General features: G+C 37.7%; 1 protein-coding gene across 1 annotated transcript in view; it reads left to right on the forward strand.

Annotated features, from left to right (window-relative positions):
- Window positions 1-768: 768 nt before the first annotated feature.
- LOC103199756 (hedgehog interacting protein) overlaps window positions 769-14,613 on the forward strand; it is a 141,473-nt gene continuing 127,628 nt past the window's right edge. The window contains exons 1-3 of the mRNA XM_007944100.2: window positions 769-1,047; window positions 6,875-7,067; window positions 14,343-14,499. Coding sequence (XP_007942291.1) covers window positions 769-1,047; window positions 6,875-7,067; window positions 14,343-14,499 — 629 coding nt within the window. The remainder of the gene's footprint in view (window positions 1,048-6,874; window positions 7,068-14,342; window positions 14,500-14,613) is intronic.

A 14,613-nucleotide genomic window follows, 5' to 3' on the forward strand; every position in this document is an offset into this window, starting at 1 on the left:
ATCGGTTCCGCGCCCTCGAGGCTGGCGCAGACGGGCTCCTCCGCCCGCCGCGGCCTCCCACCCCCTACCTCCTTCCATCAGCCCGGAGGCCGCCCGTCTTGGGGGGCGCGCTCGCGCCGGGTCCGCCCTTCCCCTCCCCTCCCCCCAACCACGGGCGGGGGCGCGCGGAGAAGCGGTGACGTCAAGGGGCGCGCGGTGGCAGCACCTCCCCGCGCGCTAGTTAAAAAGAAGAAGAAAAGAGGGAGCGAAACATGAGAGGTTGTGTGAGGAGCTGTAGCCGCCGGCAGAGGAGACCTCAGCATCATCTAGAGCCCAGCGCTGCCCTTGCCTGCGCCTGCCCCGCTGCCGCTGCCCTTTCTGTTCCTGCTACTGTCTCACCCAAACAACTCCCGTTACATGGACAAGTGAACTTCTGTGGTGGTCTTCTCCTCCTTTTCTTCCTCCTCTTGCAACTCCTACTTCTCCCACTTCCAAGCCGCAGCAGAAAGTCCCTAATCCAACTGACACTGGCACAACTGCAAACTGTGTCATCTGCACAACTTTATCTCGCTCGTGGGGCTCCCTTAAGGCATTGGACCCATCGCCTCGCCTTTTATTTTTTGCAAAATTGCGTCTCTCTACATATTTTCTCCCCGGCCACCTCCCTCTGTCTTTCGAGTGCCCTGCTGCCCCGCAGCCTCCTCCCGGAGCTGCGCCCTAGTGCGTCTGCTGGGCAGTGGCGTTACCCGCCCCCCTCGCGCACCCTGCCGCTGCCGCTCCGCGCAGACGATGCTGAAGATGCTCTCCTTCAAGCTATTGCTGCTGGCGGTGGCTCTGGGCTTCTTTGAAGGAGATGCTAAGTTTGGGGAAAGAAACGAAGGGAGCGGAGCGAGGAGGAGAAGGTGCCTGAATGGGAACCCTCCGAAACGCCTGAAAAGGAGAGACAGGCGGATGATGCCCCAACTGGATTTGCTGAGTGGGGGAGAGATGCTGTGTGGTGGCTTCTATCCTCGGCTGTCCTGCTGCCTGCGGAGTGACAGCCCGGGGCTGGGGAGCGTGGATAACAAGGTAGGCGCCCACCGGCCCGGCGGATGTAAACTTGGCAGACTGGCTGGGTAGGGTCCCCTGTGGCTCTTGGCAATGCTAGTAGTTGTAAGAAGGGCAAAACTTGTTTGGGGGTTCCTTTTGATAACTGTTCTAACAGCGCTAAAGTGATTCTTATCTGGGGTGAGCAGATAACTCCCCCGCCCCCCAGAGTCGGCGGTCGGGATGCTGTGCAAACTATACATCTTAAAAGAGACGCTACTTGTGGTACCCGCATCCTGGGCTATGTTGATATTTTAAAAGAATTGCGAGTAACAGTGTGTTTTGGACCGAATCGGGCATGGGCTGCGGTGAAACTGTAAATTAAGGCGGCTGTGGTTTCCGGTTTGTTTTTCTAGGGTAAAAAGATTTGTGCAGTTTTCTCCACGTGCTCGATTAGGGAGAGGTTTGAATAGTAAAGGATGTTGAAGCATGGTTGGTTTATGATCCTAGGACCCGTCAGAGGGGGTTTCTTGCATTACAATAGTTAAACCAGCGAAAAGGAATTCCCGATTGTCCTGTTGAGAACCCGAAAAACTGGTGAAAAATTTTGCTGGGGCTTATTTATCACATAAAACGGAGATGACTCTCCGTCATTTTGTAACATTGTAAATTCAGGTAAATCGTGGTAGGTAGTTGTCTAGGAAGATCTCTAGAAACTTGTTTTAGAAGTATTGACACTTAGATTTTCCATGTGCTGGTAAGTTTAAACAAATATGAGAATAGTGTTGTTTCAGTATAAAGATATGCTTTATATTTAAGTTTGCAACATCTTTCTTGCCATGGGATGCAGTAATTTGTACTACCTACTGTACCCCAAGGAAAGAATGCTGTCACGTCATTAACAATCACTGCACGTGAAATAAACAATCAGGTGTCTTTGCTCCCCCTCCCTTTCCCATTTTAGGTTTAATTAAGAATTCCTCTGTTGGAGTTGTCAAGGTCTGAGAGACTTGGAAAACTTGTGCTTCAGTTTTGCTGTCCCAGGCATTAAAAAAAAAAAAAAAAAAATACCCAGGCTGAATCTAATTTTTATGCTCAGTTCACGGTAGATTTCACTCTATTCTCATGTAAACAGCTCCTACGAATCAACATATGTGTCTGGGTGGTATCTCTCACTTTGTTTTGTAACAAAAAGCCATATTGCATCATTTAATTTGCTCAAGTCATGCAAATAGGAAAAAATCAATAGGACAAAAAGGGGTCGACTTATCCTCCTCCTCACTAAACTGCTGCCCACACACAGAGTCCTGTTGCTTATGGCAAAAGAATAACAACAACACCATTGTGTTTGTTAGTTGGTTCACTAATGGGTGAAACTAGAGAACATCATTCTCTTTCAGTCCCCAGCTCTGTCCAAATGTTCATGCCTTTTGAGGGAGCATTTGTCCAACTCCCTCTATTCCCAGATGAGTGAGAACTGTCTTGCTGCAGGTTTTCAGCTGCAACTCTCTCTTTATTCTTACCATATGCAGCAGTAGTCTGAGATTCAGGGAGCAGATATTCCAGCATTTCATTCAAAACCATGTCATTAAGCTCCTGTGTTATAATTGAATTAAGTTACAAAATAGTTACATTTAGATAATCTTGAGGGCTCTCCAAGGAGCCCAAAACAACCAGGAAATTCAGAGAAAGTTTAGAATTATTTGCCATTAACTCTCCTATGTGGTAGTATACACTATGAACATACCAATGACTTGGAGATCCCTGCAATACTGAACTCCTCCAGAAATATGAGGGCTGAGAACTTTTTTCTTAACTAAATTTAGAGGGGAGGTAGGAGGGTGGGACTGGAGAGGTTATAGCTTTTAAGAGAAATTCTATAAATTTTTTAAAATAAATCATTCTTTAGGAAGCAATCTGCCACGTTAGCTATCCACATTCCTTTCCGCTTTACGTGCTTCCAATCTCCAACAAACCCCTGCTCATTTGGAAAATGTGTCTGAATTAAAGTCAGTACCTTAGATTTTGCTGGTTCTACTACAAATAGTTTATAAACCAACAATACTCAAATTGTTCAAAACAGAGATTTGATATAGTTATGCTTATGTGTTCTTGACCTATGTCAGTTCTCAAGTTTAATAGTTTTTAAGACATGTCATTTTACAATAAACTCCAGTGTTTGGTTTTTTTTTTTTTTTTTTTTTCTTCTAAGCCTTCCGGGTTTATAATATATGTTAGGGTCTTATTTCATAACGTGTGTACAGGAAGGATGATGGCTATTTGAAAGGGCCTTTTTTTGTTTATGAAAAAATAATTTCCCCAGAAAGATTTCTGCAGCTTTCCAAGAAACTACTGTAGTAGCTTTTCCTAATAGGAAGAAACTTCACAGTCAAATACCATGATAGTAGCAAACTAAGTAGAAATATTGAGCCTGCTCAGCCGGGCAGTTAAAGCCAGTTTTTGGACTGACAAATTTTCTTTAATGAACTAGCATTCAGTTAAATTCTTTAGCCATGGTATCAGTCTTTTACGTTTTAATCTTTTGTGTATTTTAATAATTTTGTGTATTGTGGTGAGATTAACTACCATTACAAATAAGTACTGCCAAAATTGGGGAAGTTACGTTATCAGTATTTTTGCAGCTCCTCATTATAACTTACTAAAAGGTTCTAATTCCTATTAGCCAAATTGAATCTGCAACCAACTAAAATACCCCCATTACTAAAACTTAACTTGTAGCCACAGAGGCATAGAAGCTCTCTCTACCTTGGGTGGTTTCACAGCCAAAGCTGTCAAGGAATGGGTGAAAAGTAATTGTTTTCAAGTGTGCCCTTTTACAATCATTTGTTTGCTCTGGCTCTTTCAGGGACAAAGGCTATTGTTGAACACATCCAACTAAACAAATAACTCATCCTGGGGTCCCTTTAACAGCTGCCTTAGTACAATGATCTATTTACATATTAGCCTAAAATTGAAACTGAACTCTTTAATGACATAATCCAGCACTATAGTCCTGAGACGCATGTGTTCTACCCAACAGCTGAACAACCTTGCAGGCATATGATTTTTAGAAATAACTGTTTGTGTACCAAGTGATCTTAAGGCTCATCTTAATGCACTGTCATGTTTTTCTCCTTTTGTCCATTCATTGAACTCATGTGGGTGCCTTTTTACCCCTGTTTGTTTAGTTACTTGATAAATAAAGAGAAATACAGAAGGTTTCTGTCACCCATTTTACTATTTGTTGATAAGCTATCCTTGTAGGCCACACTTTACTGTGTATTCCAGTATTTATCTTACCTTTCTTCTATGGATTTACTTTCATGTGGCTAAAGATTAAAAGATCACTTTCCAGATGTTATAAATTAGTCAGCAACAGCCACAATCATTACTAGGCAAGCTGTGATAATGTTTCTAAGTTTTACATGATTTCCCAAGTATATTTAGTTTAAACCACTATAATTTGATGGTTTTGTATATGGCTTTTAAAAATCGAAACAGGAAATTAGCTTAAATTTCTTCTTAAGATTAATGACATTGTCAGACATAAAGTTAAGAGCTATGTAGACACACACAGAGGCGAAAAAAAATACCCTACACACCCATACTCATCTGTCTAAAACAGTGTTGCAGCTTTGGCTGAGTCAGTTTAATTGACTTCAGTAAGACTATTGGTTCATTGAAACCAAAGCCAGAATGATGGCTCTATCTATCTTCAAATAGGTATTTACACTGCAGACCTCACACAGAGCAAAATGTTACCATCCTGCTGGGCTGGAACAGCATGAAACTTTAAAAAGAATAATGTTATACTTGATTTCAGATAATTTTTTGAACCTTATTTCTAAAACTTTTGATGAGAGATTTTGTGGCCAGGACACATTCCAAAAATTGTAAAAGACAAAATTCTTTAGGCACTGAAGTCAAGTGCTTCCTGGATAGCAGCTGGGAAGGTGTATGGGGGCTCATTTGGTTTCAGCTCTGAAAAATAGAAGCATGCATATTCTCCATAAAAGCAAAGGTAATGACATTCCAGTTTTCCAGCCAGTAACAGAGGTGGCTTCAACTTCCTGCAGTTGTTTTGTTCTCAGAGGACTATTACATGATAAACAAACAGAACAAAGTTGAACACTATTAATATTGAATAGATCTGGTGAGGTCTGCCAGAGTATGGACAATAAAAGACATTTAAAACATTCTTGGAATGCAAATTCTATGTCTGGGATATGTTTCCTTTCAGAAAACTTTAACCATTTAAGCAATTGTCATTTAAATAAATTGATGAAAATTAAAGCACAAATGTGAGTTGATTAATAGTAACTTTTCTGAGTATTGCAGGTAGTTACAACATATCGTATATATGTATGTAAGTATGTAATATATACATATAAGTATGTAATATATTCATATGTGTATGTAATATGTATTTGCAATGTAGAGTGATATCTACTGGGATTTCTAAACATTTATAAATACTATGTTTGTTGTTGTTATGTGCCATCGAGTCGGACCCGACTCATAGCGACCCCTCTTTAGGTTTCCGAGGCAGTATCCCTACGGAAGTAGATTGCCCCATCTTCCTTCGGAGGAGTGGCTGGTGGATTTGAACTGCCAGCCTTATGGTTAGCAGTCAAGCGCCTTAGGCACTATGCTACTTTACTCTGTCACATTCAAATTTTGTCATCATTTAGATTATCTTTATCTTAAAAATTTAGAGGTCATATGATATAAAAATTAGAATCTCAACTTACTTATGAATGAAATATTTGCTTTAAAAACATGATCTAGAATTTAAAAAGTTAATTTCAGTTCCTAAGTGTAAAGAAGTAAATATACATACAACATATTGTTGTATGAATTGGGAAAAGATATAAAATTCAATCCTCTAATGGTGTTTTTTTAATATGAAAAATCAATGTTTTATTTCAGACAACATTACATTCATGTCTCAAACATATAGTCTCTATTAAAGGGGCTCCTAAAGTAGGTTTTTTTACTAGTTACCAAGACCAATTTTGTCTACAAATTACTCAACTCAATGAATCAAAAACTCCCAAATTGATCATATTGAAATAAAAGATGTAACATTGTAAAAATAATAATACCTCTATGGCTTGTTTCATTAAAATTCACTAAATACTACACAAAAGCACTTTCATTCAACTTGTGTTTATTCATGCATATACCATACCTGAGGAGCTAGTTAGAAAGTTTTTCCTGCCTAAGATATAATGAATAATAAAAATTGATCTTAAGCCTGTTTGATTCAACTTTGGATATTATTTTTAAAGAACATGAAAGGCTTATATTTCCTCATTTTAGAAAACTTTCCCTATCCATACTGTAGATTGAAATTTAATTGAAATGAAAAGGAAAATGTAATTCAATTACGTTTATGAAAATATCATATTAGGAATTTCAGGAGTGAAACAGATTTTTTCCTAAGACACAAATAAGCTATGTCTTTAAGAAAAAAATTCTGCTTTACATACTACTTCGTAGAGGCATTTTGTACTTTTAAAGTTAAATATCAGTTAATTTACACTCTGAGGCAATTAACTGTTAAAGGGTTAAAAGGTCTAAATATTGTGATTTTAATATTGTATCTTTTAATTTTTCTCACCTCAAAGACAACTAAAGGGACTTTAATTTGCAAGAGTAAGAAGTGTCTTTATGCATCCTTACCTTTTGATTTTCCATTCCAGCCCAAGAAATTGCACTTGATATATCCTAGTAAAGGCATTCTATACTGTGATCCAGTCATTTTTTTTCAACTGCACTTCCTACTTGCATTGTTATGGTTGGGGGATGGGGGGATGTAAACATAACTCAACTTAAAAGAAGTTTGTTTCTGATTTATGGCTTTCAGATCTTTTCTGCTATGAACAATACAGAATGCGGGAAGTTACTGGAAGAAATCAAATGTGCACATTGCTCTCCACATTCTCAGAGCTTGTTCCACTCACCTGAGCGAGAAGTCTTGGAAAGAGACCTAGTGCTTCCCCTGCTTTGCAAAGATTATTGCAAAGAATTTTTTTATACTTGTCGAGGCCACATCCCAGGTAAAAAAAAAAAAAAAGTATAAATTAAATAAACTACTGCAGAATATCCTTGCAAGATACCTGTCCTTAAGTGTTTGCTTATAAGAGAGTAAATTTTACCTTGCCTTTCAGAGTAGTACCTATTTTACCTCCTTTTCAGATTCTTTACCTTTTATTGCTGCTAAAAAGAATATTGTAATTTCATTCTATAAATAGTATATGGGTTTTGTTGGAATGTTTTACGTATTTTGTCAAACGGATAATACAGTTGGTAATCTCTACACATGTGCTTTCAATACAAATTTCTTGGTGGCTTCTTTATCCATTAGTATCAATATCGAAGTAGTCTCCTCTTCTACACACCTGGTACATAATTGGGAATTGTCTACTGATTTCTAACATGTCTCCTTAAATAAAATATTATTTAAATCTGAACAAATAACATCTTACAAGACACTTTCACATATAATTACTAATTTGCTCCTCAAACACCTTATGAGGTAAGTAAGAAAAATGGAGCCATTTCCATTTGACAGATGAAAAAAACTGAACCTCAACAGTAGTTAAAAGTCTAAACCAAAGTTATATAAGGAGAAGGTGATAGGATAGATGCAGCAGTACTAATGCTTGGAGTGACACAAATATACCTAGTCATATCATGTATTGAGGAGCTCTGGTGGTGTAGTGCCTAAGACACTTAACTGCTAACTAGAAGGCTGGTGGTTCAAACCCACCAGCCATTCTTTGGAAGGCAGGTTGGGCAATCTACTTTCAAAGTGATGCTGCCTCGGAAACCCAAGGAGGCGTCTGACTCGAGGGCACATAACAACAACAACGTCATGTGTTGGACCTTAATAATATATAGATTCTTAGGCATTGATTAATTTTATTATTAAAAAAGTTGTAAACTTTTTGTTGTTGTTTTACTTGGAAGAATCAACATAGAAGTCAAAAAACTTTAACAAGACAGATTCTATTTAGTTGGGAAAAGTCACACACAAACAAATCTACTGAAGTTAACAGTTAATAACCCTAAATGGCACTAAATGCCAATAAAGACAGGCTTCAAGAATGCAAGATGCACTTAGAGAACTTTTTGATACTGGTGTGCACATTTTACTTTCTTCCGTGACCCAGAAAAGTGTAGATTTTTTATTTTTGTAAAGATCTCTTAATATCCTAAGAAAACATTTTGACTAGAGTCACTCACTTCCTCTGGTGTGGCGTAACATGTATCTAAACCCACTCCATATGAAAATGTTATCATTGTCTTTATAAATTCCAGCAATATTTCTATGGCTTTTTTCAAACCAGCTGTTTCTTCCCCTTTATCATGTTCCCCCAAGCAAAGTAGAATAGGTCATGGTTGCCATAGACAGCCTCGGGAGGACTGATAACAGATTAGATACCATCAAGGTTTGCTGCAAACTTCAAGTCTTGGAGGTTTGCTTTTACTACTATAAGTTGAAAGTGATATCAGCATTCAGACTTCTTGTTCACAGTTATCTATTTCAGATAAATACAGCTATGCTGGATTTGGGGATTCATCTGTGGGGATCTTTATAGATTTGAAGCTCTTATAGTTTCCAAAGCAAAACAATACCCACTGAAAAAGAACCCAGCAAACAGCTCAGGAGGCAAGACTGCCAGCAACTCACCCCCCAGATCAACATATGTGGTGACGAATGACAAATTTATTTTTCTACAAAGTTTGTATATATGTAAAACTGCTGAAGTGCATCAAGATGTCAAGTGCTTTTCGTGGCCACCCAAGCTGCCTTGAAAGATAACCAGATGAAAGCTGCACTCTAATGGTGGATAAAGCAGTGAGGGAGCTGTCCTGGGAAGGGCCATAGGCCTTAGCAAGAAGCAGAGGGGCTTCCCCTGAATCCATCAGATGCTAATAATCACTCCAAATACTTTCCCAAAAGCATGCTATAATAACATACTCTGCCATTACTTATGTTAATCGATTGGTTAGCCAGACTGATCCTTGGCATGGAGGTTACCGTTTCCTAAAGTATGATGAATAATGTGGTAATCTTCCACTCAGCCCTGCTCTAACACAGTAGAATGTTTAGAATTCTATAATACTCATTTTCAGAAAATACTATAAAATGAAATGTATAATACTTCTTATCATTTTAAGTCTATTTAGTAATATGCTTTACTTGTCTCCAAAGTCCTAAATTGTGCAAAACAGCTACTTTATGATTCTTTTCATAAGGAACTAGTCAACATATTTCGACTACTCTCATTAATATTGTCTTTTCTTTCTAGAAGTCAAAACTTAAATGGGAAAATACCCTAAGGGATCTATTTTGCTAGGAGAAGGTAAATTTTGGCAAGAATTGGGAAAGAGAGAAAGCAATTGTGGAGACATCTTTACTTTTCTACCATTTTTCAATCCATGAAAAAATAAACTTGTCAACGAGCTGTCCCTCTGCTTTGCCTTCATAGCTCTAGAATACTCAATACCTGAAAGAGAGCCACTTTCTAGAAATTTTAATTGAGAAATAGTTATGGTCTGCTTAGTTTCACCAAAATTGTTTTTGTTGTTATGTGCCGTCAAGTTGGACCCGACTCATAGCGACCCCTCCTTGGGTTTCCGAGGCAGTATCACTACAGAAATAGATTGCTCAACCTTCCTTCTGAGGAGTGGCTGGTGAATTTGAACCACCAGCCTTCTGGTTAGCAGTCAAGTGCCTTAGGCACTATGCTACCAGAGCTCCTAAATTAGAAAGAATAAAATGCAATAATGCAATATAACAAGGATAGATTAGAGATTTATTAAATAACAATATTCTCTAGTTTTGAATTTGTTACTTAGAGAGGAAAATTATTAATATTTCTGAAAATGCCAACATTACATTTTTAAAAACACACAGATGCTCCCTGCTCAATACTGCAGGACTTTTCTTCTACCTGAGTTATTATGAGCAAGGTAGACAGTTTCCTACCTTGATGGAATACTACAAGCTTTGGAAAATGTATAATGGATGGCCATTAGTCTTGCTTCTTCCTTTATTTCTATTATCATAATTATTTTTATCAAAACTCTTAGACTCTTATCCCCTCAGCTGTAGGCTATTGTAGTGTGAAATGTCTGCACACGATTAGTTCAATTGGCTTAGTCATGTAGCTAATGAGGCCAAGGTCAAGGGTTTGATCCCACTGAGTTTTTCTATTCCACAGTCACTCCTAACCCCAGTCAGATATGTTGCACATGTGTCTTATTAGTCTGAAAGAGAGCAAATCAGGGAGAATGGATACATAAAAGTCGACTAGCTCTATTAGAAAATACTCTCCAGGAGAGGCCTTACTGATACTGGGTTAGTAGCTCTTTTTTTTTTTCTTATCATAATGAGCAGCATGTATAATGAGAAAAAGTGACTTTTCTCTGGAAAACATGCGGAGAGAAAAACTATAGCTGAGAATAGCCCAACGGGGAGTATTTATTTTACATGTTGGTAGTTTACAGGGTGCTTTGTGGTATAGTGGGACTGTGTTTATGACCAAAGAGAATGAATAGTTATAGGTCAAAGGTATTTGATAAATTATTATGGGTCCTGTGGTGTGGTACAAAGAGTTAACTGCTGTGAACTGAAAGACTGGAGGTTCAAGTCTCATCAGAGGCACCTCAGAAGAAAGAGCTGGTGATCTACTTCCAAAAAATCAGCTATTAAAACCCTGTGGGCCACAGTTATTCTGTGACATACATGGGGCCATCATGAGTTGGAATCAACTTCATAGAAGCTTGTTTTTTTACAACATAAGGGTACCATTTGGTAAATTACATCTTCTCTAGCAAAAAAAGTTATCCCAGTGCCCTGAAACTAAGCCTTTGTTCTCATGTGAGTAAGCTCATAATTGTAAAATATATCTTATTCATAATTTTCCACTGCAAAATTATTTATGGTAAAGTTTAATAAAAATAGTAGATACTTCAAATCAAATATCATGATTTTAAGAAAATTGCCCATATTTTTGTGTAAAAGTCTCCTGAACTGGCTCCCTCCTTCATACTTACATTTAAATTATTCAATTTGTCCACGGTCTATAAGAAAATAGGGGTAATTCATTGTTAAAATTCTGTATTTGTATTTGCTAAGAGAGTATAATACATCTGGAGCCACAGTTTATGAATATGCATTCATTAATCTTCAGATACTCCATTTGAAAACGATTTCTCATTTCCTCATGTTCGTCCCCAGCTGGTAATTCCTTATAAAATGAGACCAACTACCAGCATTGTTCATTAATTTCCCCTTAATATGGTATTGGTTTCAGGCTGTAAGGATGGAATGAAAAACAAGCTTTATTTAAAAAGCAAACTCAATTTCTTCTGAATTACGTTTTGAAATATTTCTGGACCGTTCAGGCAAACATCACATTAAAACAAATTTTTGTATTTGTCAATTACGTGGAGCCCTGAAAATCTATACAATGAGTTATGAATATATCCATAATATGGCAGTCTTTTCCATGCATGATATTGGTATGGAGATCTTGCTGCTTAATGGTAAATATGTAAAAGGTAGCATGTATGTGTGTGGAGTGTGTCTGTGCCCACCAAAATATTACAAAGTTGCCTTTGTGTCAATTCCAATTCATAGCAACCCACTTGTGTCAGAGTAGAACTAGTTCCAAGGAGTTTTCAATGACTTTGACCTTTCTGAAAGAGCAGTGGCTCATTGGTTAAGTTCTCTCCTGCTAACTGAAAGGTTGGTGGTTCCAGCCCACCAGATGCTCTGTGGAAGAAGGATGTGGCAGTTGTTTCCATAAAGTCAGAATCTACTCAATGGCAGTAGGTTTGGTTTTTAGTTTGGTGGCCTTTTGGAAGTAGATTGCCTAGCTTTTCTTCTCAGGTGTCAATGGGAGACTCGAACTAAAACCCAGTTGGTTAGTATCTAATTGCTTCACCATTTGTGCCACTTAGGCAGTATAGACACAGATCTAAATATATCTGTGCCAATATCATGCTTGAAGAATATAAATCCAAAATAAGATCTAGCCCAAAACTGTGTGAAAAGTTTGATTTAGCATCTCAGTTTTTCTTATTTCCCTTTTACCTCCAAGAGACTTATATAACTCTTCTAGGAAGTTTCATTTGTATATTTCATCATTAAAGAACAGAAAAGTTGGTTGCAAACAGTGATTTGCTGAAGATGAATAAATACTTTGACCTTCATTCCTCTCCCCAATATCTAATCCCTAAATTTTTTTTCACAAAGAAAGATAACCTCCTTCCAGCTGCCTTGCCCCTCCCAGGATCCCTGCCCAGCTGCCATGCCTCCTTTTTCTGTCTCTGCGTACACACTACCCCCCCCATGCCATACGTACACTCCTAAGGACATCTGTTCTTAACTTGCTTGGTTCCCAAATATAAGTTCTTCTCCCATAAACTGGTCAAAAATTGGCCTTGAAGAGTCTGTCTCAGAAATTTAGGGACCATACATTTCACCCAAAACTGAGGCCAAATTGTACATGAATTTTTAATCCTTTGGGACTCTCAGATTCTAAGATTAGTTTAGGTTTGGGGTGGGGGCCTAGGTCAAGCTCACAAAATAAACATCTTAGTGTCTTTCATGCTTCATTGATAAGCCTCTCTTGGCTTACCCCAAATTTTTGCTGTTACAAATCTTTGCTAAATCTGAATCTGTTTTTTAACTTCTAAACTTCAGCTGCGTTAAGTATGTCAGCTTTTCTTAAAAATTGAAAGGTCAATTAAAAGTTTTGGGTGTTTTAAAATGTTTTCATTCTTGACAAATATCTTTGAACTCTATTTTCTGTTATTCATCATTCATTAAACAAATATTTTTTGAGCTCCTACTATGTGTCGGGGAGCTCTGGTAGCATAGTGCCTAAGGCACATGACTGCTAACCAGAAGGCTGGTGGTTCAAACCCACCAGCCACTCCTTGGAAGGAAGATGGGGCAATCTCCTTCCGTAGTGATACTGCCTCGGAAACCCAAGGAGGGGTCGCTATGAGTCGGGGCCGACTCGATGGCACATAACAACAACAACAACAACAACTATGTGTCAGGTACTACTGACCAAAATTTCCGCTCAGCCTCTGACTCACTCTTTGACTTTATAATACGTCTCTCCTCTGTTTTCAAAATAAAATGGAAAAACAGTAATGGTGAGCTGGTTGACAGGAACAAAGAGATTTTTAAATATAATTTTCATATATCCAATATAATCATTATCTCCTTTAAGTGACATATGTAAATTTTTAAAAATAGTGGTTTCATAATTGTCATTGTTTGTGCTGTTGAGTTGATTTCAACTCATAATGACCCCATGTACAACAGAATAAAACACTACCTGGTCCTAATACATCAGACAATGTTTCACTGCTATTTATAAGGTTTTCAGTCGCCAATTTTTTCAGAAGTGGATGGCCCCATCCTTCTTCTCAGTCTGTCTTACTGTGGAAGCTACACTGAAACCTGTCCACCATTGGTAACCCTGCTGGTATTTGAAAAACTGGTGGCATGGCCTCCGGCCTTATAGCAACATGCCACCACAGTGTAACAAACTGACAGATGAGTGTGGGTTCATTATTGGTATCAATTAATTGCTTGATCATTGTACACTGAGTCATTATTACAATATATAGTGGCTTTATGATATTTATTAGATTTATTAATCATATGTGAGTGGGAATACAATAAATATTTTTGTAAAATGATCAAAATTGGCATCTGATAGCCTATTTCTTTCTTGATTCTCATTTTTTTCTTCTTAAAATTTTTTTTTTAATATTGTAGGGAAATATGCTAAATAGTAATCAGATAAACTAACAGCTGCAACTTATGGTAAGTAGAGGAACCTTGAACATAGAGACAATTCAATAATAAGATTATTACTGGTTTGTATTCATGTATACTTCATCTGAGCCTTTTAAAATGTCCACCATAATATTATTTCACATTTACTGTAATTCTTAAATGTTGCTTAAAGAAGAGATGGGAATTGAATGAAATGAATTTTAGTCTTTATTTTTTTCTTAGAATAGCTATATGGTTTTTAGAAATTCTTTTTTCTCCCTTTTTGTTTGAGGTGCTGAAAAAGTTTTGGATACGAATAGTGATGACAGTTGCACAACATTATAAATGTAATTAATGTCACTGAAATGAATGTACACTTGAAAATCATTGAAATGGAAAATTGTATTATTTACCATAATAATTTTTTTTTTAAATCTCTTTTTTGCATGTATTTTGTCAAATCAAGTGGTTTTTCTATAACAGTAAATATTTCTAATGAATCCCTTTACGTTTTCTATAGGTCTCCTTCAAACTACTGCTGATGAGTTTTGCTTTTACCATGCAAGAAAAGATGGTGGGTTGTGCTTTCCAGATTTTCCAAGAAAACAAGTCAGAGGACCAGCATCTAATTACTTGGACCAGATGGAAGCATATGACAAAGTGGAAGAGATCAGCAGGTTCATACAGATAAATGCACTTTACTTTAAAACAAACAAATGCAACTGATAAATCTTGTGGTTTTGACAGTGAATCAACTCTCTGTGCTTATGCTTAGCAACTATATCCTCCAT

The sequence above is a fragment of the Orycteropus afer genome, unplaced genomic scaffold (assembly GCF_000298275.1).
Source record: "Orycteropus afer afer isolate SDZICR_OR568_19922 unplaced genomic scaffold, OryAfe1.0 scaffold00120, whole genome shotgun sequence".
Taxonomy (NCBI): Eukaryota; Metazoa; Chordata; class Mammalia; order Tubulidentata; family Orycteropodidae; genus Orycteropus; species Orycteropus afer.